General features: G+C 36.6%; 1 protein-coding gene across 6 annotated transcripts in view; it reads left to right on the top strand.

Moving 5' to 3' along the window:
- LOC101850830 (tubulin polyglutamylase TTLL4) overlaps positions 1 to 14,078 on the top strand; it is a 38,597-nt gene extending 24,519 nt beyond the window's left edge. For 3 of the 6 annotated variants that reach the window (XM_005105157.3, XM_035971543.1, XM_035971542.1), the window contains 6 exons: positions 4,694 to 4,904; positions 5,290 to 5,363; positions 7,722 to 7,804; positions 8,701 to 8,722; positions 10,909 to 11,067; positions 11,898 to 14,078. In XM_005105157.3, the coding sequence (XP_005105214.1) occupies positions 4,694 to 4,904; positions 5,290 to 5,363; positions 7,722 to 7,804; positions 8,701 to 8,722; positions 10,909 to 11,067; positions 11,898 to 11,930 (582 nt within the window). In that variant the 3' untranslated portion in view covers positions 11,931 to 14,078. Of the gene's footprint in view, positions 1 to 4,693; positions 4,905 to 5,289; positions 5,364 to 7,721; positions 7,805 to 8,300; positions 8,319 to 8,700; positions 8,723 to 10,908; positions 11,068 to 11,897 lie in introns of those variants that run through there. The other 3 variants (XM_013086319.2, XM_005105160.3, XM_005105161.3) reach the window with 3 other exon arrangements.
- Positions 14,079 to 23,322: the final 9,244 nt, after the last annotated feature.

Below are 23,322 nucleotides of genomic sequence, written 5' to 3'. Positions count from 1 at the left end.
TTCCTTTCCCATCCAACATCTCTTGTCTTTATCTCATCTCCTGTTTTTTGTTTGTTACTCTCTAATAACATCTCTAATCTTTGTCACTTATGTGACCAATTTGTTTGTAAGTGCTGTAAAACTCTTGCTTAAAGAAAAACCCCAAACAAACAACTTGTTGCCTCTAAGCCCATTTGTTTAAACGGGCTTGTTATCTAAAAGCTGGTGTGTTCTTGCTGTGCCAATGTAGTGTCTCTGAGTAAGCACTTTGCTTCAAAGAGCACAAGTTATCTCTTAAACTGTCGTATTATCTTTGTCTTAGCTTATTTCCTGTCATTTGGCCAGATGTCTTTCTTGTTTCCTCAAAGTTGGTGTTTCATCTTTACACTACTATTAGTACTATTTTAAAACAAATTCTCAAAGGTGTTCTATGTCATGTCAGAGTAATGTGTCTCTACTTTGTATTTTATTTGCTTAAAACACATTGTTTCTGCACTGAAGAAGAGAAGAGGCTATTGTTTGTTATTACACTTTTATAAGCATAATAACAATAAATGTGACTACACTGTACAATGAAAGTTTGATGCTACAAAGTGAAGCCCTAGCCAGATTAAGCAGGATCATGAACAACAACTTCTTTCTGTGAAATCTATTGAACTGAGAGTGAATGCATTGTCTTCTTAGTTCAGTGAACTTGATCCTTTCTTGTGTCGTTGGTGACTGTTCTTTATTTTTGTCTTTATAAGATTGAGTTGGGTTTTTTTTCCAACTTTGGTTCTGTTTGGGCTCCGGAATAATGAAAGACAAATGATTACCTAGAAAAGAAAAGTAGTTTGATATTATCTGGACTTTGTATAACTATGCTTGCCGTTTCACTTGTTTGAAAAGTAAGATGTTAAGGCTTTACTCCTCCTTTCTCCCTGCCCTTCCCCTCCCCCCTTACACAGCTCCAATTCCTCTCCTACCTGTCAATGAAGCAGAAACATAGAACTCCTGTCACAGCCTCAGATTCTAACATTGCCAGAGAACATCAAGTGTGTATGGCTACAGTTCATTGTATCTTAGAGCTGGTGCTACTGCAGAAGATTTGCCTTTGCTCTCCCTGCCACCCTTACCCTTCTTTCCCATCTTTCCCATTGTCACTGAGGTGCTATCAGGACTTTGAAAGGGACTATTTTAAGAAAGATGTAAAGCTTTGTCAGTTGGTTGTTTACGTAAATAGGCCTAGCTCATTCAGTGCAAGGGGAAAACTATTCCAAGACAGGCCCCGCCAATATGCGACCAACATTAATTTTATCCTCTCATTCTGCCTGTTTGTCATTTAAGATAAGAAAAATTACCCTTTCTTTAGTCCAAAGGAATAGACTAGACCTAGGGTCATATTAAAAGAAAGATCAAGGAGACCTTGGGTTTTTTTAAACTGTCTTTGAGTTTGAGGTGTTTTTGTAGAATTTTGTGGTTATGTTTTTGTTTTTAAATTTTGTTCCTCGATCATTGGAAGTGTTTAACTTCTGAAAGATATTGAGATGGTACAATGAGGGATGTAATCCTTGATTCTATCATAGAAATGGATCGCAGCACTATTAGTTTGATTAGTGACAGCTAATACAGTATCAGTAAATAGGGAAGTGACGTAACGTCTACTCATTCACCTGCTGGTAGCAATAAGCAAGCTTATTTGTTTTGATCCTCTGGTTTTGGTGGCATTAACGCTGACCTGAACCAGGGTAAACTGTTGGATTTACACTGGCTAAATAATGTATTTTTAAAAAAAACTGTATAATTTGTTCATTTATTTTGTTTTATGATTATTTTCGGGAGTTGACCCAATACCACATAAAGATGACAAAACTGCAAAATGAGAGATGGGAGTTCAGCACTGAAATAGTGAAATTAAGATTTGAAAAACTGGCACTACTACTTAGTCCTGCTCTTTAGACAGTTGAAGTAATGCTCCTAGTACAGGTTGGGTTTCAGCAATATATCCACAAAATTAAAATATCTTTTGCTTTCTATGAACATTATAGACATCTAAAAAGCAACAAAGATAATGGGGAGGGGGGGGGGGTATAGACAGATGCATTGATTCTTGACATAATCATTGCTAATATTTACTGTCGTAAGCTGACAAAATGCCTTTTTTTCATTTTTTTCCAAAATGTTTTATTTGCTAAACCGAAAGTCTTTCTTGTGGGAAAAAATCAAAGTGAAACTGTGACTAGATCTAGTTGTTGAATAAATTCAAATTCAAATTTCGGAATCACTTTATTTTTAAATGGTTACGCTGACAAAAAAAACTCTTTTTCTCAAAACTGCTGTGAAGAAAAAAGGTGTCTTGTCATCTTACAGCAGTTTAGCGTTTCTTGTTCTTTTGTCATGGGTATTCTGATTGGAGGCTCTGGTTTCAATAGATTTTTTTATAATGTAAGGTGCTCCATGAATACTTTTTCAAATAAAAAAATCATTACACTAAAACAAAATATTTGAATTTTTTTTGGTGTAAAATGAAAGTCCTCATGTGCATTGTATTTGCACTTTATAAATATATTTGCTTCTCTCTCGTGGTGTGTTCTTCTTCCATTACCTTTGTAGCTTTGAATAATGGTATTAAATAGAATCAATCCTTCGTCATGCAACTGACACTTTGTACTCATGAAAAATTAAGTTGGTGGAACAGAAGTTGGTTCAAGCTAAATTTGCCCCGTTTTTGCCTCTGACAGAAGCAGTTTACAAAATGTTGATTCATGTTTTTATTTGCTTCTTTAAGATTATGGTGCTGATCTGTCCAAATCTTATTCATGTGCTGAACATCATTGTTCACGTCAGTTTGGGAGCAACTATGATAACGCTGAGTCTGTGCCGTCTATTACCACAAACATAATGGGAATGATATTTCTGTTGTCAGAGTATTGTGTTACAATTTACACCAAGATATTGATCCCATGGACCCTTCCACCCCATACACAGGCCCCTCCATGCACCTTGACACTCAAATGTACTCACATGCATACACGTACACAAATCACTCAGAGCCATGCTTTCTTTCAAGGGTTTTGACATAACTTTGAAATAGGTTTGTAATTTGCATTAATATAAGGCTAGGTTAGATTTTATCTATATATATTTTAGTTATGGTGAGTGCTTTTTTCATTAGCTTTCGGGATATTGCGATGATGAGGAGATGGTAAACAATACGTTTTGATGTCTCACTATGGCAATGGTTTTGGTTTGAGCATTTGTTCACTTATATTGTGAACTGATAATTTAGTGTGAGTATATTCTGGATTCAAACCGTGGTTGTTGGTATCACTCTCACAGTGGTCGCATGGTCTTTTTCTATCTTTATTATACTATGAAATGGCGTGTCATTTTAATGATTACAACAAAATAAAGTGTGACTTCTTCATACCTTCTTTTTGGAACAAATCTGTTTGTAAAAGAAAACTATTTGTTAAAAAAATCTATGTGTATACATACCACCAATAATGTACAGACACACTCTGATAAGTGTGTACAGATGTGAAATCGATGAAGTACCAAAAATGCATGCTTACTAAGTCATTTTGCTTAAACATGAATTGGTGGTCAGCTTGTTTTGTGTGGTTGTCATTTATTACCAACAAATATATTGGTCAGATTATTTTCCTGAATTTTATTTGTAAAAGACTTGTTATTTTAAGCATCCTGATTTGGCATGCTTTCGTATGAGAACTGCGTTCTGTTCACTATTTGCATGATAATCACTCAAGTTCCTTAAGATCAGTCTACCAAAATGTGTGTGTGTTTTTTCTTGCATGTAGTCCTCTGCTGGACACAAAAAAATTGTATTCCTTTTAAAAAATTCATGAAAATATGATGTTAAGGAATATTTTTGAAATTCTTTGTTTTTTATATTTCTGTAACATGGAAATTCAAAAGGTAGATATTAGTTGTTTAAATGAAATTTAGATACAAAACTGTAAAGCTGTTTCACACTTTTCCGTTTACAGTCATTATTTCTTTGGTGCTTGTAATTATGAACATTGCTATGCCTACTGGACTGTTAAGGTGGTGTTCCCTTGCTAAAAGCTTTGGAGCTATTCCTGTTGTGGTCAGCCTCTCAGCTTCATGAACATTCTTAAGGTCTATTCCATATTTTGGTTCAGTAACCTGTCAAAGCAGTAACTGAATTAGGTGGTCATGTTTTCTTGTCAGCTATTTGATGTTTTTGAAACGAAAAAGTAAGTTTTTATGCTATCTTTTTATGCTTAATTCATTACAGTTTTGAAAGAATAGTTTCTAACTGGCTCTAAACTCGAACAACTGGAGTTTTTGTTGGTGAAAGGATTATTTTACTATTTTACTCATTAGATAGTGGATTATTGGGGGGGGGTTCCATAGTCATTGTTGTCTACTCAAGATGGCATGCCTTTGAAAGAAGAGGAGATATGATTTAAAGATTTTCTATGAGAATGACTTATTTATAATTAATCAATGAATTCATTCAAATCTGTAAAGACTTCTTCAGATTTATTGATATGCTGTTTAGCGTAGTTAGTAACTGGCGCTCATACACCCATATGCAGTTGCGAGTGCCGTAAAACCTCTACTAAAACTAAAACTAATAGTTAGTACCGGTAACTATATTGTATCGCTTACTTTTATGCCTACTCATACCATTCTGGTGTCAGTTATTCCATGGTTTTCATAGAGTTTTTTGTTCTGTCTTCCTCAGCAAATCATGCAGTCAATTCTGGACATCATCACACCAGATGATATGCGACTTTTGTGTGAGAGCATTGATGAAGACAGTCGCAAAGGGAATTTTCAGAGACTATTCCCAACTCCTCACACGCATCGCTACTTGCGTTTCTTTGAGCAACCTCGCTACTACAATCTCCTGTTAGATCAATGGGTGATGCGATACAACCGCATGGAGCAGCGAGGTAGGCAGTTTTTGACCTTTTTTTAAAGTTATGATTTCTTGGTTTAGTACAATGATTCTTCAGTAGGCTGTATGTAGAGAGGATTACAAAATGCATAAAATCTGTAGAGTTCTGAACAAAATTTTGAGATAAAGATTGGAAGAAGAATGGCATAAAGAATAAAATTTCTAAAATTGTGCTGTTTTATAGTATATTTTAGTTCATTTTATTTGAATCAGTGTAAAAAAACAACAACAAACAGGTATGTTATTTTTACCATTTAATCAATGTCAGGGATGAGGAGGTGGTGGTGGTTGGGGGGGGGGGGGAGTTACGGCTGACAGTCCTTTTTTTAGACACACATTCTTTATTTTGTCATTCTATATTCATGTGTATTATTCTCCAGGAATTCTGTTACTTCAGTCATTCTGTGAGGAGAAGATACATGTTGAGAATCCAACAACAAACTCCAGACATCAGGTTCGTTTTGTCTCTTGGTTTTGGAGAAAAGAAATACAAACGAAAGATTTATAACTTTGCTATTATTTATGTCGCTGCTACATTTAGCTCTTTCTTTTCTTCTTTCCCAAAGTACCCTTTACTTGCCTGCTAGACATCTTTCTTACTAGGCAGGTGGTTGGCGGGTGCTCTGGTGTGGTTTCCTCCCTCTTTTCTATCGAACATCTATCGTCCCAATCTCTCTTGTAACACTTCAAATCTTTGTCTCTCCCCCTCCCCCCCCCAAGAACAGTGCTACTGACTGAAGTTGTCTTTAGGCCATTCCCAAAGAGGGGATATTATCATGTTTTTATGCACAGTAGAATTGTAAATGGGCTGATTTATCAATGTCATGCTCATACTGTGTCGGAACAACATCGGGAGAACTGCTGCTTTTTCTTTCCTTATCCTTACTATTTCGTAATTTTTCCTCTACTTCTTTTGCATGTTTGTTACTCTCTTGTGAACTGCTATTTCCGGGAACGGCTTCATTTTTCGCCCGATTCTGTTACCTTTAGTTAGCGTGACTCAGCAGCCCGCGGAGCTCCCGCTCCGGGTCACGGGGTTAATGAGCCCTTAAGCGAATTTGCCGCTGTCGGTTAAGAAGTTCGCCTTTTTGTCTACCTTTGAAACGATATAACTTCTTCCCCATTCCACACAGCAAACTATTGCGCGCATGTTCTAAAAGCTCAATGTCTTGAGATTTATTCTGCGTTAAAATGGTTAATTTCTGTCTCTTAGTTTTTGTTCTAGATAAGTGTTTGTAGAGTACCCAATATGTCATATTTTAGTTACATACTTATGAATAATTATTGTTTATTTTAAAAAGGCATGACAGATCTCTCAAAAATCTGTGTTAAACTCTCTATGAATATCATGTTTTTTACCTTGAGAAATCTTAAATCTGCGCGAGTAGTAATAGTGAAGTTATAAGAAAAGAAAGATGCACATCTGCATTTTTTAACTAAAGACACTCAGCGTTAGCTCTTGTTCTACCATTAAACAAGAGAAAGTTACTCTATGTTTGTTCATGAATCAAGCTGTGTCTGTGGCAGCCTGCATACAACCCCCTGCTACAACTAAAATTCCACTGCCGGTGCGCCGTTCGGGGTGCCTTGATAGTTAAGGCAGACTTTGTGCTGTTGAGGCTAGAGAGGTGAGCAGAGTAAGACTGATTCCCCGTTTAGACTTCTCTGTTGACATCCATCCCTTGACGCTCATATAACCTTATACTGTTGCGAGCGCCGTAAAACTTTACTAAAACAAAAACAAACAAAATCTTTAGCACATATATGACCTTATTGGGTTGCAAGTGCCGTAAAACTCGTACTTAAGCCAACTTTCTTACTGGGAGCATGAGTTCAGAGGAAACGTTTGTCATTGTGGTTAAAACAAGTGCATCAGTAGGTTGCAAGGGGAAGACACAACCGAGTGCCACAAAGTTTCCTTCACCCTTCAATACAATGCCAGGTCATGATATGATGTGCTGGTCGAAAGTCGAAACTGTGAACTGTCCAAATCTAACAGTGTTTGGCTCACTTTTTTAAAGTTAGTTTAGGCAACTTAATGTCAGACTATTAAATTAGAGGCATTCATAGCATTTTGTAGAGTACTTTTACACTGTTGGTTTGTTGAAACTTTGGAAATTAATCACAGTGTTATCTTTTCTATAAAATTTGATCTCAAGTGTGGGACTTATTTTATTTTCACATCTGATTCATTGGTACCTTTCAAATAAAAGTCTTATGTGAGGCAGGGTGGTGAAATCAAGTGCTCGTCAAAATAATCAATGTGGAAAAAACTGGCGTTTTTCTACAAGGTTGTGAATTTTTATTGAATTTTCGTTTTCTGGCTCAACACCTTTCATGCCCATTAAAGAACACATTTCTGTGTGGATTTTACTGAAAAATGTTGATTAAAGGTACAAAAATGTAAATTTTCAGTTTCCATGGACTCTCAAGCAATGGAAATGACTCATCTTTAGTGGCCATTTTCTCACTTATTTACATCTGAAAGCTGGTGCCCCCACCTCCTTCATTCGCAAATGTCTCGACTTCTATTCAAGATAAATGTATATTTTTTATTCCAAAATAAATGAACAAGTTTTAAGATGATACCAATAACTCTACATAACCAAAATTTGACGAGGGCCTGATTCCACCACATCGTGACACTTATAGAGAGTATTCTCAACATCTGGTCTTAGACAGTGAAGGGTAAAACACTAAATGGAAAGGGCACTGTGTCATTACACCATGCCTTCGGACCATGCTGTGTCACTGTCTTGTCCCGAGTCCTTACAATTTCTGTAACACTGTTTCTGTTTCTGTCTGCTTACAGTGGGCGCCTCCAAATTCTACCGCAGCATCATTACGAGCAGCTGACATCCGACCCCTGGCTGGACAGAACAGTGCAAGAGGAAGGTGAGATTATATTTGAGTTTTGGTATAACTGTGCACAGTTGCAATTTGGGGGGAGGGGGGGATGTTGTTCTTCAACATTTTATAGCATCTCTATTGCTATCTGCTTGCTGGTTATATTCAGCTATTGTCATGCTGCCTTGACATTAATTGCTATCCAGCTTCAATATTTCTTGATATTTTCTGATCTGGAACTCTTTAATATTCTTATTTTTGTTTGCCTTGTACGACTGATTATGTCTTGTGTTGGATGGGTGTCCTCATGTCTTTTATAAAGCAATGCGATAGATGCTAAAGAACTATGCAGTTCGCCTGAAGTTCAAATGACTTCCCATGCCCTTCAAAATTGAGGAGCTAAACAAGCAGGGGTTAATATTTGAGAAAGTATACCATTGTCAATGTACAAGTAATTGAACTATTGTAAGCTATAGTGTAATATTTTTTTTGTTGCTTACTTTTTGGTGACCTTTCAAGCTCTCTCATTCTGCGCTTTCCCCAGGATTTGAAAGTTATGACTGTAAGTCTCTTTTCCTGAATTTGGACTTGAGAATTTTCTTATTGCCTTAGACTTTCTGCTGTTGTTCATGTAGTCTTTTTGTTTCTTAGATTTTGAAAGGTTGAAATGTGGGCACCTTTTCAAAGCTACAATCAATACCTAGGTCCAGCTATGTCTTTGGAAGGATTAAAGATGTAAATTTCCGTTTTAAAGTTTTTTTCAGTACAGGTTGATATCTTACCTTTCTGATAAATATAATCACCATCTGTTTTATATAATTCAGGTCAGGTGGACTATGAATTATGTGGAGTTGATCATCAACTTTGTGATTTTTCAGTAGGCTGATCATCATGTTGAAGTTATTCACATTGGTCTTTTGATATCTTATGTTTTTTACCTTTAGATGGACAAAAGTTCTTTGTCAAGTAAGACATTTGCTTTTCACCTTGATCTTCTTATTTTGGTTCTTGTTTGTGTCAATGATGAAAATTGAAAAAACCAAGCTGCATCTGGGTAATGTCAGGAAACGTTCAAAGAATGGCTGAAATGACTGAATGCTGTGGTGGTTTACCTGTTGTAGCTATTTGGTTTATTTTGTCATTTTCAGAATGTTTTAATGTTTTGAAAGGACCCTCTAATTCCATAGCTCAAGTTTTCGTCTGAAATCCTTTCCAAGATGCCTTTCCTTACCGACCATCTATTGCCTGGCTTAGCTGGAAAAGTGTACTCATACTTAAAGCTCAAAATATTTATTGGGTTGTTTGCATGGCAGAAAAACTGTATGGAAGAATTCAGAGTAAAGGAATAACAGTTCTGGGTACTGAAAATTTCTGATAATTTCACGATGTTCTCAAATGTGGAAATCCTGATAGTAACTGGATGCTTCTGTATTCCTTTGTTTTGTTCTTGATTATTATGTTTTTCTGGATATTTACCTAAGTTGAACTTCACTTTGTTGTCTGTTTTCTGTTTCTTTAAAGAAGTGTCATAGAGTAGTCTTTTTCATCCTCTTTTCTTTCTTTTAATTTTTCATTTCTTCTTTGTCCTTGGATACGTTGATAAGCATGCAACATATTTTGAATTGGAACATGGCACTTTGTTCCCAATTTCATTCTCACAGTATTCTTTTACTCATTAATGAGTCTTTTAAATACTTCTTTTTTTCTGTCATTGCAGTTCTTGAAGTGTTACAGTTTTGCCTAATTGCTTATTGTGTTTGCTCAGTCTACATGAAAATGTGATACTTCTTTGGGTTCATTGGCTATTTAGTAATAAAATTTGTTTACTTTTTGAAAGATTACATGTTGCTTTTTTATCCAGAGGAGGTGTCCTGTTACATGCTAAATATAGCCTGTAAAGTGTATTCCAAAATTTAAAATAAAAATGAATGATTTGTTAACAATTTCGTAGCCTGATCAGAGTTTATAAGTTTTAAAGAGTGAAGCATGTCATGAGCATAAACTAGCTTTATCGCATTTCTCAGTGTTACAATATTTGAACTTAATGTCGCTCTTGATCCAACAGCTCATTACCCACCCCCCCCCACCCCCACCCACCAGGGCAGTACTACTGACTTAAGTTGTCTTTAGGCCATTCTCAAAAGGGAGATATTAACATGTTCTTATGCACAGTAGAATTGTAAATGGGCTGATTTATCAATGTCATGCTCATACTGTGCCGGAACTACTTAGGGGGAACTGCTGCTTTTCCTTTCCTTATCTCTATCGTCATTTTTTCCTCTACTTGTTTTGCATGTTTGTCACTCTCTTGTGAACTGCTATTTCCGGGATGCCTTGATAGTTGAAGCAGACTTTGTGCTGTTGAGGCTAGAGAGGTGAGCAGAGTAAGCCTGATTCCCCGTTTAGACTTCTCTGTTGACATCCACCCCTTGGCGCTCATATGACCTTATGCAGTTGCGAGCACCGCAAAACCTTACTACTAAAATAGCTCATTAGCAAGTGTCATTTGTTCTGGTGTCATGCTGGCCTAAGCAGTGGTTGGGTAGTACTGTATCGAGTGTTCTCACATTTATCACATTATCAAATATACCAAACAGCTAATGAATATATATTATGATAGTGTTGCTGTTCCACCTGCATGTGTCACAAGTTCCCCTCATACATCATATCTGTCCAGGAATTGGAATGACATCTTGTGTCTTTACCTTCTAAGGTCACTGGTCTGAATCTGGACTTTGTCAGTTTTATTGTACAGTGCCTAGAGCTTTCTTTTGAGTAAGGATATTTTACTATACCTATTGTGATTGTACAAGCACTTAAACCTTTTATGTTATGGTGTAGGTTTTTGTAGCTCACTTAATGATAAGCTTGTAAGCTCTGTCATGTTGCACTTTCCCCAGGATTTGAAACTTGTAACTGTAAGTCTCTTTTTCAGAATGTGGATTGAACATGTTCTTATTGCCTTAGACTTTATTGTGTTGTTCATGTCTCCAAGATATAAAAGGGGCCAGTCCGATGGACTAAGAAACCCTGAAACCCCACTGTGAGGAGCTCACTTTCATAATGTCTTATATTTAGGTTGTAAACTTCCACAGAAACAAAAGCAAAAGATCCGGCACTGACTAGAATTCTTTGTCTTTTTCTATGTGTAGTGCACCAGCCCCTGTACTGCCTCGAGTCCTGAAGAAGTTGCCGCCCAGGGGGGGCCAGACCCTGTCTCAGTCGAGCAGCACCAATTCCCTCCAGTCTCTCGTCTCTTCCCCCCAGCTCCACACACCATCACCTATAGGCCCTATTGGCTCACCAAGCAGGTCAGGCTAATTTTGTTTTATTTTGTTTTGTATTCACTGAATTTTATTTGAAATGACTCCATGTATGTACGTGTATTTATGAAGATGCTGTTGACCCTCCAACAAAGTAATTTTCTGCCTCATGATTTTATTTATTTTATGGGCAAAGTATAAACAAGAAACGATTTAAACAATGGTATTGTTAGTTATAAGTTAATTATAGTAGTCGATGTGTTTTATGATGACTTAAAGATACAGATGAAGAATTTTTTTAGGGAAATAGAGCAAAAGTAAGTCAACAAAAAGGAGTCAAAGGCGGCAATGAGCAGAATTGTTAGTTCCCAAAAATTTCAGATGTGCTGTATATGTCTCAGCACATCTACTGGCTCATACATTGTTAACAGCATCTACAACATTTCGTTTGGGTAGGTTACAGAAAACAAAATCAAAGATGACAAAATGCCTTTGATTTATGCAATGGAGTTCCAGGAAGAAGACAGAAAGCAGGGCTTGGGAACCAGAATGTGCTAATTCATATTCTTGCTTGTCGGCTCTTAAAATTTGGAAGTAGTAGTATTCCTCCAGCCTATGAGGGTTAAGAAATGTAAATAATATTTCTTTCAGCCTTAAAAGTAGCAAGACTGTTACATAAATGGAGCCTTAATGGTAGTCTTCGATCAGCGCAAGCCCACCCTTTCAAGGATCCCGGTGAAGGAGTAAGAGCAGCTATGGCATTGTATCGCGTGTGATAAAACCCGTTCTCCAATGCAGTAACCAAGTTAATGGTTTTCCTGTCTTTATCCTTATTCTACTATTTCACTACAACTATGATCGTTCATATGCTCTCACAGGTGACTAGCGGTCCGTCTGCCCCCACTTCATGACCTTTGCACAGACAACACCCCTCGATATGCGTCCAAGAGATACAGACGTTCAGTGCACACTTCAGTTCCCATTGATCAAGCTGCTTCACTCAGTAGCCGGTCAAAGGGCTCCAGAAAGCACCCCCATACATCACGACCTGACTATTATTGATGGTGCTCACTTTGCTATTTCCTTTAGTGTGTTGAACAGCTGAGAAACTTGTGTAACTGACACCTCTGTTGGGTATTTCATGGGAATATTTCTTCTATGCAAGTGTCAATGTAGAGAAAAAAAAGTAATGTCTTAGAAACTGAACTATGTCTGTACAAAAAGAGCTTTCCAAAACTACCATATCTCTCACCTCATGCCAAAATTTATATCCAGGAATATATTCATGCATAGTTATTGAAAAAAATGTGTAAAGCAGCAGTTTGAAACTGGTAGAAGAAAATGTATGGCTGCTTATCCAGGCTACTAAATAATTATTGCTCTCTTGCTTTTGGTGCTGTGGATGAAATGTTAAAGTTTATAAAATAGCAGAACCAATAAAAAAAATTTTTACATCAGAAAGATAATCGTATTATTACATGGCCATATATCTATATAGTCCAATATGTATTGAACTTGCTGATGTTTCAAATTTTTGTAATGTGCTCGTAGTTTTGACAAATTTTGAAGTGCATAATTATATTTTTTAAAAGTTCTGTCTCTTCCCCCTCCCCCAACTTTATATTTAATCTGTATACAAACTGATTGATTTAAAATCTACATCAACTCTACTTACTTTTGTAAACTTAAAGTGATAATTGGATGCACTAATGTTTAAACTCTGCCAAAAATATATATGTAATGTTACTATTTGAAAACCAAGAATTGATCACTTGTGCCATGCATGTTGCTTTTACATCTTCAGGGGATGTATTAAAAGTACAACTCTTTATGGAGCCAAAATATGCTTGGGAGGAAAGAAAAAAGTTAAATGAATGACACAATCATGACTATAAAAAATTAGCCATGCATGATCTATGCCTTGCTGTATTTTAAAAATATTCTTCATTTTGGAAAACAAAACTTATAGTAGTGTTTGATTGAATGTATTCAGTGGGTTGATTCTTGAATGAAGTGAAAGTTTATCCTGTCAGCTTTATTGCCCACATTTGTTTCTTTCTGTTTTTGCGAAACTTGTATTGCTTGTTGGCTGAGGTTTTGCAAAGTACACTTCTGCCAAGAGTATAATACCAAAGGTTTCTTGGTTGATTATGGTATATTGTCCTCATATCATGTTGACCTTCCTCTGTGAAGCTAAAAATTTCTTGGCAATGTTATGGAGGTATTATTTTCCAAGCTCTGCTGTCTCTATAAGTTGTTTTCAATGTTATTGTGCTGTGTAACTGTGATACTTTTGGAAGATGTGGCAAGGTGATTTTTTTCCATACTTTTCCCACGCCATCATTGGTCAGGCATCTCTTCACGCATACCTTAGCAAAGGTTAGGGGACGGACGGAATACATTAGATACCGGTTATGAACTGCTTTTTTAATACATTTGTGATCTTTATTCATTCCGCAATCACACAGTTCCATATGTCGATCCATGCTCTCTACGGCTTTTCATGGTGTTTTTATTATCATAAGCGTTATTGGTAGCTTACTAATGCTTTTTTAACCTATTTTAGAGATACCATTCAGCCTATTGCCGACATAACAGGGGCTTGGGATGTAGTTATAAAGCAGTCAGTCATACTCATAATGTATGATATCATTTTTTGGGGGGGGAATGATGGAAGATAAGTGGAGGGAATGATAGATAATCTGTAAATTATTACATAAAACGAAGTAGTATTTCACAGTAGTGTAGGATGAACATATTTTGTAGAAAAATAAAAATGTCATAGTTTGTCTAAATTATTCACTCATTGTAGTTAGGGTCACCAGGTTTCTATTGAGAGTCCAGTTGATCAAAATACAGTTAGCTCAAGTCATTGCGTTATGTTTTAGAGTGCCTGTGAAGGAGACTTGATCAAGCATTTGTGTTATCATCTCAATACTTTCTGATGATCACAGGCGATATGTGTAGTTATTGACTTGTGCCGATAGAGATGGATGCTGAAAGTGGTAGAGTGGCTAAATTTTGCTTTTGACTGTTTTGTTTATTGGTTATGATTAAAAGAATAAAATGAATGATGTGATGCAGTTCCGAGAGTATCACACTTGTCTCTGGATTGTGTAGAAAAATGTCTCTGTAGTCTCTGAATTTTTTACCACTATTATATATTTCATAATTTTAGGTAGCGTGTTGATGTGTAAGGGTAAAACTGAAGGCATACCAGTGCATTTTCATTAGAGTTAGAGTGACTGTAGGCATTGTTTTTTTAGCTTTATATACGAATCTATGACTGTTTGTATGTTTACTCTTAATGCAGTAAGGAAAACCATGCATTTGCTCCAAGTTTTATAAAAAAGACTGCAAAGGGACAAAATTAGTTGGACAGAGGCTCACTGCAGCTTAAAAAAATATTTAAATGTTTATTCCTTTTAAAACTTATCTACTTTACGTGCCTATCATTGTAGTTTCTGAGCAGCAGTGAAAGCCGTTGAGGATGCGGCTATTAACTGAGGTGTGAGGCAGATTGACTAAAATTGTATTTTTAAAAGTTTCAATAATAGTGGGTTGAAAGAAACTCCATGAAATATTATGCTTGTGCTTGTCTCAGTGAAAAATGTGGTAGAGTCTTTGTTTTGCTGATGTTGCTTCAAATATATCATAATGGCAATGTAAGGTAGTGTAATTGTTTTTCTAGTCATTTTATACTTACTTACATATATGTGTATTTATTTAATTTATCTCAGTCTGTTGATATATTTATGCCAGCAGTGTCTAAACATCTCATGTTTATTTGAAAAAGTGATTTCACAGCCTGTTTTGTTACAGCTTTTGTGTAACATAATCTAATGAGAACTGACCCTTTTTGTAGTAGCTATGTTAGTGACTAGACATTCCTCAGACATGGACATCTCCTCACTTTGCTCTATGAAGTCACTGGTCAAGGGGCCTTTGTTTTGATTCTTGACTAGACATTGCTGTAGTCTCCGCCTAAACGCACGGTGCTTGGGAGGGCTCCTTGGCGTATGTTTACGCGGAGTGTGCGTTTACATGAACCTTTGCAATGGGAGGAAGAGACGCAGTCATCTCATTGCCTTGATATTCTAGTGACCTTCCTTTGCGGTGGGGGCCACTTTTTGCAGATAATGTGACAACATGTGACTGTTTTGTGAAGGATTCCTCGACTGCGGTTAGGAATATAAAAGCCTTAAATGGGGGGGGGCAGACTCAATGTAATGAATATGCACTATAAATCGTCGGGAACAGATAGCCTAAGACTAAGAGGAAACTGTTGGAGATAGTCATAGTCATAGAGATAGACAACAGCCCAGCCATGTGGCTTTCCAAACGACAGCCCTGACAGTAAATTCATGGACGGCATTAAAATCATAGATCTCTACATTCAGAGAAACATTTCTCTTGTGATTCGTTGAACAAATACGTTATTAAAATATAAGTTCTTTGAGCGCAGCTGATTTGGCTTACTTGGCTAATCTTAAATCCTATAGAGGCCTTTCTAGTGTTTTATGGCATTCATGCGTGTTGCGCATCAGGCCCAGGTCTAACTAAACATTATATTATGCAGTCACCCAACACCAGTCAGAAACCTTCTCTCAAAGATGCATTTCCAGTGACCAATCAAAAAAACAGTTCAGCCCCTCCCCCCCAAATTTTACTGACCAGCCCTAGACTGAGACCTAGACCTATGTGAACGCTGTCCATCACTCTCTTTGTTCAACGTGAGGAGCAGTCTCACCAAATATCCAGTCTTCTAGGCTTATCTTATGCAAGCTATGCAGATTGTAGTGAAAATTTCCTCTTGTCAAGCTTAACCTGTCGACGTATTTCGCGGAACGGAGCGTGCTTTTAGAGGGAGTGACCGTGCGTTTGTATATCTAAATTATATAGCAAAACACCCGTCAGATGACGAAAGCGTGCATTTGAGCGGAGCGTGCTTTTGTATGGCGTGCGTTTAGGCGGAAACTACTGTATAACAATAATAATTATTCTTCTAAATTTAAGAGGATCACACAACCTAAATAATCACAAATGGTTATTTTAAGTCTGTCTCCTTATCTGTCTTATGTAGTATTTTCTCCTTCTTTATATTCTTCTTTTCTTTAAATTTTTGGTCAAAATCTTTGATTATGAATTGGAAAAGGTTTACCTTGTATGTCAAATGATGCGCCCCTTTCGTTTGACACATTATCAGGCAACTATACCGAATTATGGGTAATAAGCTATTTCTGTTTTACAATGAGTTGTATAAAGTTGTCTTTTGTGTATATTCTCAGATTTTTTTTTTCTTTTTATATACGTTATTTTATATGAAAACAGTAGAAAAACTTTTGTGTAGAGGTACCAGCCACAACCTTAATTGAACTCTCTTCTTTTGTGAAGCCATTTCATTTATTTCATTTTGGCAAAAAAAGAGTTGCTCCTTTTAAGGGAGTTGAACATTTTTATTGTGATAATGACGATGTAGTGATTAATTGATTAATACAATCAATGTCTTGCTGGGTCAAGACATATTTGGCTGTTTCAACAAGATCACTCCATTTTCAGAGCAGAAGAAGGACAGTTACTCTTCAGTCTCAAGCACCAGAACGCTGTCACATACCCTGAATGTAGTTGCTGCAATATTGGTATCGCAGTCGTGCAAATTTTCTATTTTGAGTGTATTATCTCAGTATATTTCAGGCATGTTTAAACAGAAGGTTCTGAGTACTATTTGTCATAGTGTCTGTTTTATATCTCTCTAGATTTATAAAATAACAAAGCTGAAAACAAGTCAAGTGAAAACATCCAAAGCAACGATTTGTTTTTAAAATATTTCTTTTTTTTTCAATGTAGGTCTTTTTGTGCCCCATTGGCACAATTTAGACCATTTAGAAGGCAGGCTTGAGACCCTGCTGTCAGGGCCAACCTGAGCTTAAAGGGATACAATATCCCTGCAGAAACACTTAGATACCCTATAAAAATCCTTCCCACTCAGGAATCAAACTCAGATCTCCTGTTTACGAAAGTGAAGCACCTAACCGCTATTCCACAGACGCTGGTAAAGCAAAGTTATGATAAATTCGAAACTCAGATGTTTATAATAACACATACTTTGGGAGGTAGAAGTAGAATCAGAAAAGGACAACAAAATGTGTTGACGTAAGGGAATGTCAGTCTGAGAAAACAAAGGTTAGTTATAGTATTCTGCCATTGCTAGGTCCAGCCATATGTGGTCCATCTTCTGTGACTTTAGTCAGGAAAAAAGTACTGATAATTTAATTTACTCTCTTTAGAAGGCTGTCTGTCATTTTTTAACTTGTTTTTTATTTCCATGTCATCTGTTTCTTTGAGGGGTTAATAATAGTATGGCTCTCTTTTTCATACCTTGGTTACATTACACATGTGTGTCTGGTGTTGTTTGAAGCACTGTAAAAGGAATTTATTTTCTAATGTTTGATGTTATTTATAGAACATCCATTCTCATCTTCACAAGTTACTTAGTTTGGTTGGCAGCATAAGAGACATATAGCTATTTATTTAGACTTTGAATTATACTAACGATGAGTAATTTGCAAGCTCGGTGAAAGTTCCTTATGTGCTCATTTTGTGACCATCAACATGTTTTGAGCTGCTGTTACTGGAATTCCAGCAGTCTCTTGTCTTGTATCTGTCATGAATTGAAAGAACTAGATGTACTTTTATTTTGTAGTGAAACTAAAATATAGAAAGATCTGTGCTTTTTGATGCTGCCGTACGAAGTACGAATTTTAGCTCTTTCTTGGACATTGGGAAACTAATTAGTTAAAAAGCTTGGTAATATGGAGATGTCTTATTTCTACAGAAGTGTAGATTGCAGAAAGCCCTTTTTCTAACAATGTGTCCAAGGTTTGGGTTGACTTTTCAAGTGATGATATCACATAGGTGAAAGTGAATTATATATTATCTTGTAACCTGTCTTCAGCTGTCTCTGAGAAAGAAAAAAAAGAAACTTTTATACTTGTGGGGCATTTATATTTATCTGATGACTTTCTTTTTGTAGTTATATCTTTCTCAAATACAAGTGATATTTACATATTATACTATTATTGTATAGCTTTACATACTCTTTAGGTACAAGAGAAGATTTTTAAAAAATATGACATGTAGACTGTATGTTTGTAGACAGTATACTTCATGTTTCTTACCAGATGAAATACTTACAATGTGTTGTAACTTGATGCATCTCAAAACATAGATGTAAAGTTATTCCAACTGCGAGAGATCAAGGGGACTTGGGCAAATACATGTGGTTGCTTAGCTTCTTTAGACCGTCAGTTTAATATACTGAACTGAACTCGGGATTGGATTAGTTATCCTTGTAAAACTTGATTAACGATAAGGAATAAGAAGAAGAAATCCTAATGGGGAGAAGTTTTGATGAATATTGCATTGTTTGTTATAGTCAGAGCATCCTGAAAGAAAAGGAAACACATTACTGCCAGTTTAAGAATGGAAAAGATCAAATGTCAGTAATGACTGTGTAGCAAATCAATGCACTTTTTCCCCCCAAATGTCTTTACTGTAATATGTAGCTATGATTTAAAGAAGAAACTAGAGTTTCTTGTTAAGAAATCTGAAAGTGATTTAGAAACAATGCTAATGGTTCTCAAAGTAGGAAGGTAATCTTTTTTTGACAGAATATTTTTGTGTAATAGCTTGTAATAGTTCTGTAATCAATTGCGCGATGACTATTACAAATGCAGAGCAATACTACTTTTTCTGGGCTCCCACCTTCCTTTTCTTTGACCAGAACACTTTCAGACCTCAACAGAATAGGTTTGTGCTGCTAGCATCAAAATCACCTTTGAAATCCAAAATTAAATGACTTCGAAGTCCTAAAGCTATATGTAGGACATGTCCTGAGACTGTGATTGGACTTCTCCTATCCTCCATACATATTTATACATCATATTATTCATATTTTGATAATGTTGCTTATAACTTTAATTTGGTGTCCATCAGGTATTTCTCTCAAATATGTTGTAAATGTTTCAATAAATGGAAATGTTATAGTTCAATTGCAGTCAAGGAATGTTACTTTGTTTACACAAAATGGTAACAAGTGCCCATATTTTCATCATAAGTATTCAGTGGCAGTAGGTATGTTTACTTTATCACTAAAGTATCAAGGTATGTGCTTTAAATTTGCAAAATTGGTGTGAAAACTGCAAGCTCTTATGCTCACAAACAGAAGAATGTGTTATGCATGAGTAAATATGTAAATCTTCTGACTGATAAGACTTTGAAATTTCCTTCACAGTAAATAAAAGCTTTTAACTCTTAACTAAAGCAAGAAAACGCAAAGTTTTCCCCACAGTCAAAGTTTACCCACACGATTATATGTGCATCTCTGAATATTCACATACACAAGTGCACACTCAAACAGGGACCGACTTGTCTCCACCGTCATTTACCCTTATTGCACCTCATAACAATTGGAATGTAAATCTTTAAGTCAGAAGTTATAATGTCTGTAAATAATTTTGATAGATTTGCTTGTAAGGTGGGAATGACACATAGACCAAGTAATGACAAATAAAGGTGTCTCATTGCCTGACATCTAGAACGAAAGCGGCAGCTGCTGGGGCGACTTCTCTCATCATTGTCTTTAGCTACCTTGCGAGATTGTTGTAAAAATTTTGATATAGCTCAGTTGACATTCAGCTGTCTGAACATAATGTTGAGGGTGATATTTATCTTTCCAGAATTGTATTAAATCGGTTTAATTGAAATTTTTAGAAGGTTTTGAGATCGCTGTACAATCATACCAAGGGGCTTCGTGTGGTCAGGGCAGCTCTATAAGATCACATGAATAGTTTCTAGGTAGACAACATGACCCTTTGAGCCCTGAAGGTTTGACTGTTTTCTGTTGTTGATTTTTTTTCATTCAAATGCTTAGAGGCTAGAACAAAAGGAATGAAAGATGAACCTTTGTTCAGCCAAAGATATAAGTGTCTCCCAAATTCAGCACCTTGTGACCAAATAGTTCTGTCATGTTGGTGCTTAAAGAGAGCGTAATGAATGTTCTCTTGTTACGACTTCGATTGCCTTCCAGTCTTTAAGGTAATACACATGTTGCAACTAGAGTCACCAACTGGAGCAAAATGTTAAACAATGGTTTGTAGTTCTAATGTTTGACTCAGCAACATTTCTGATTTGGAAGTGTCTGATGGGATTGAATAATGTTTGTTTGAGTTTTAGAAGTGCACGTTGAAGGAACTGAGAACTCTTCAGAGAATGAGAATTCTTAAAAAAACATTGGCCACAATGAATAACAGGCAGGAACTAATGCCCTAGCTGTAAGCTTGATTTGATAACTGTCATAAGGCTTTCATCAGCATTTGTATTAATGTTATCTGTATATCTTAGTCTTATATATTCCCATATGTGAGGCATGGTGGGGAAATCAGGCACTCGTCAAAATACTGAAATCAAAGGAACTGGCATTTTTTTCCATGTTGAGCTTTTTTTTTCGTATATTCTTTTTTTGGCACACCTTTTATGTCGATTTAAAAACGCACTTCTGTGTGGATTTACCGAAAAGCGTTGATCGAGGGCATAACAAATGTAAATTTGCAGGTTTTAAGGGCACTCAAGCTTTGGAAGTCACCAAACTTTGTCGGCTATTTTCTCGCTAATTTTACCTCTGATAACAGGTGAATCCCACCTCCTTAAATCGTAAATATTTAGACTTCTATTAAAGATAGATGGGTATTGTTTTTTCACCCAAAGCAAGACAAAAGAACAAGATTTATGATGATACCAATATTTTCATATGTCCAAAAACTGACGAGAGCCTGGTTCCACCATGTCGTGATACATACTATGGTGTTTTTTTGCAATATATGAACGTAACTCAGATCCCTCTGTAAACTTTTTGATTTGTGAGAATGTGCATTCGATTTTGAGAGGTTATTTTGTTCTTTGAGCAGAGTAGGAATGTGCACACAGTCACACACACACACACACACACACACACACACACACACACACACTCATACACACGTGCACACACACACACACACTCATACACACGTGCACATAAACACACACACACATGCACGCTCACACAAATATACATACACACTCATACACGCACATATATATATGCAAGCACACACACATGCAAACACATACATGTACATACACACAGACACACACTCACAAGTTTGTTTTCCAATATCTTGGATACACACAGGTTCTAAGTGGAGCAAAGACAATGTTGCATTTTACTGAATAGGGTGCTCGAATTTTTTTATATGTTTAGTTATAAACTGTTGAAGAGGAGGACTATGCTATAGTAAGTAGGGTATTGGGTGGGGGGGGTTCTACCTTGGATCAATTTATATTGGTTGTGAAATGCTTACATCTCTCCTGCTGTGCACTATCTTGATTTCTCACCGTTCATGGGGTGGTCTTTGTCTAAGTTCCTCTCAATGAATTTTTCCTTCCTGTCGCCCTGTTCGTTTTAATAATTCCAAATAGATCTATCCCCAATGAGATGTATAGATCATTTTTTGACACTTTATTGTGTCTAGTAGTGTATTCGTGGTATCTGTAAGGTATGTTCCACTTAACAGTCGTCAATCGATGCCTTTGACCAACGCAAGTAGCCTTGGTATTTCTGTACTGAAAGTTACGAATGATGATTTACTTTAGTGTTGATGAAGAAAGAAAAGACAAGTGACATGTGACTATTCCATGCCTGCACCAACCATATAAACTCGGACATCACCTGTACATGATAACATTCTGTTTGTCTACTGTTTGAGTCCTGTTGATGAATGTGTCTGTCTCCGATCACTGAATGGAGATATCAAAATGAGGTTGGAGTTACAGACAGAAAGTGCCATGTTTAAAAATCTTTCTATCCAAAGCTCAGTTTCTGGTGACCATGTGTATAAATTTCTCTTCTGTAGTACGACAGTTCACTTGTGCAGAATTTTTGTTGGCTCTTTCAGAGAAATGGATGGATAATGTGTTTTGACAGTAGGAAAATCCATCAACCCAGTGAACTGTTTGTATGTTGCTGCAAGCTGTGATTTACTTTTCACAAATATTTTTATGATGAAAGTCTAATGCAGCACTTCATTATAAGCATAGAGTTATTTGAAAATAAAATTATCCTATTTTTCTAAAATGATAATTTTTTTGGTATTCTTTTCATAATTTTATGTTTATGCCTCAGGTGGGAGCAACTTCGTGGTTGTGAACCAATATCCCTGATTCCTATCAGCTTTCTTTGTAATCGGACATTTTGGAGTTTCATGTTTCTTTTTACTTTTATATTCACATGCATGTTTTGTTTCTTTTAAGCTTAGTTTTTGTTACTTGCTGCAATCAGGTGTGTCTGTCTGAAGCACAACTCAAAGCACTGATTGTATTAGTTTGAGTTATGTAGTAGGTGGCTGGCTGGTAGGTGGGCACTCTTGTCTGGTTTGTTTCTCCTTCCCTATCAAACATCTATTGTCCTCATCTCTCCTTCTGTTCTTTGTATGTTATCCTGTATTAACACCTTTAATCTCCGGCACTTATATAACCTATTTGTGTTGCAAGTGCCATAAAACTCTAACTACTTCTGTGTTAGTCTTACATTGCCTGGAAAAGGCATGATCACAGACATAGATATGGGTAGTTGGCGGGTGCTCTGGTGTTGTTTGCTCCTTCTTTCCTATAAAAAATCTATCGTCTCCCTCCTTCTTTTTTTGTGTTTGTTACCCTCTTGTAACACCTAATCTGCGGCACTTATATGACCTTATTGTGTTGCAAGTGCCGTAAAACTCTTAGTAAAACTTTTTTTTAAAACAACAGATATAGATAACGGATGGACAGGGGAAACACTGGGACTTCCAGTAGCTGCCCTCACTCTTTTGGGAGACACTTTGCTTGTGCATTGTTTATAGAATGATTAAATTTCGTTCATGTTAATTTTGGGGATGCCATAAGAAATGAGCAAGGCTTTCACATTCCTTTCAGCACATTTGAGAGGCAGTACCTCCGATTTAGCATGAATTGTTGACTCAACAGAGGTGATCAGATGGGGAGCCATGAAAATCTCCCGAACAGTCTAATAATCTTGTTGAGGATTCGAATCTCAACCAACTGCACTGCAGTCCAGCATGGTGTCTAGTAAGCTAGCAGTGTGCTATGTGCCGTCTGCAAGGGAATGTTTACCTGCAGGTAGATGGCAACGGCGGGGCAAGAAGGGGGGGGGGGGCACAGTCATGTACTGAAAGTGAAAGGCAGGGTACGAACGAAAATGAGAAACGG

This window comes from Aplysia californica, unplaced genomic scaffold (assembly GCF_000002075.1).
Source record: "Aplysia californica isolate F4 #8 unplaced genomic scaffold, AplCal3.0 scaffold00455, whole genome shotgun sequence".
Lineage (NCBI taxonomy): Eukaryota > Metazoa > Mollusca > Gastropoda > Aplysiida > Aplysiidae > Aplysia > Aplysia californica.
This window is presented reverse-complemented; position numbering and strand designations above follow the sequence as displayed.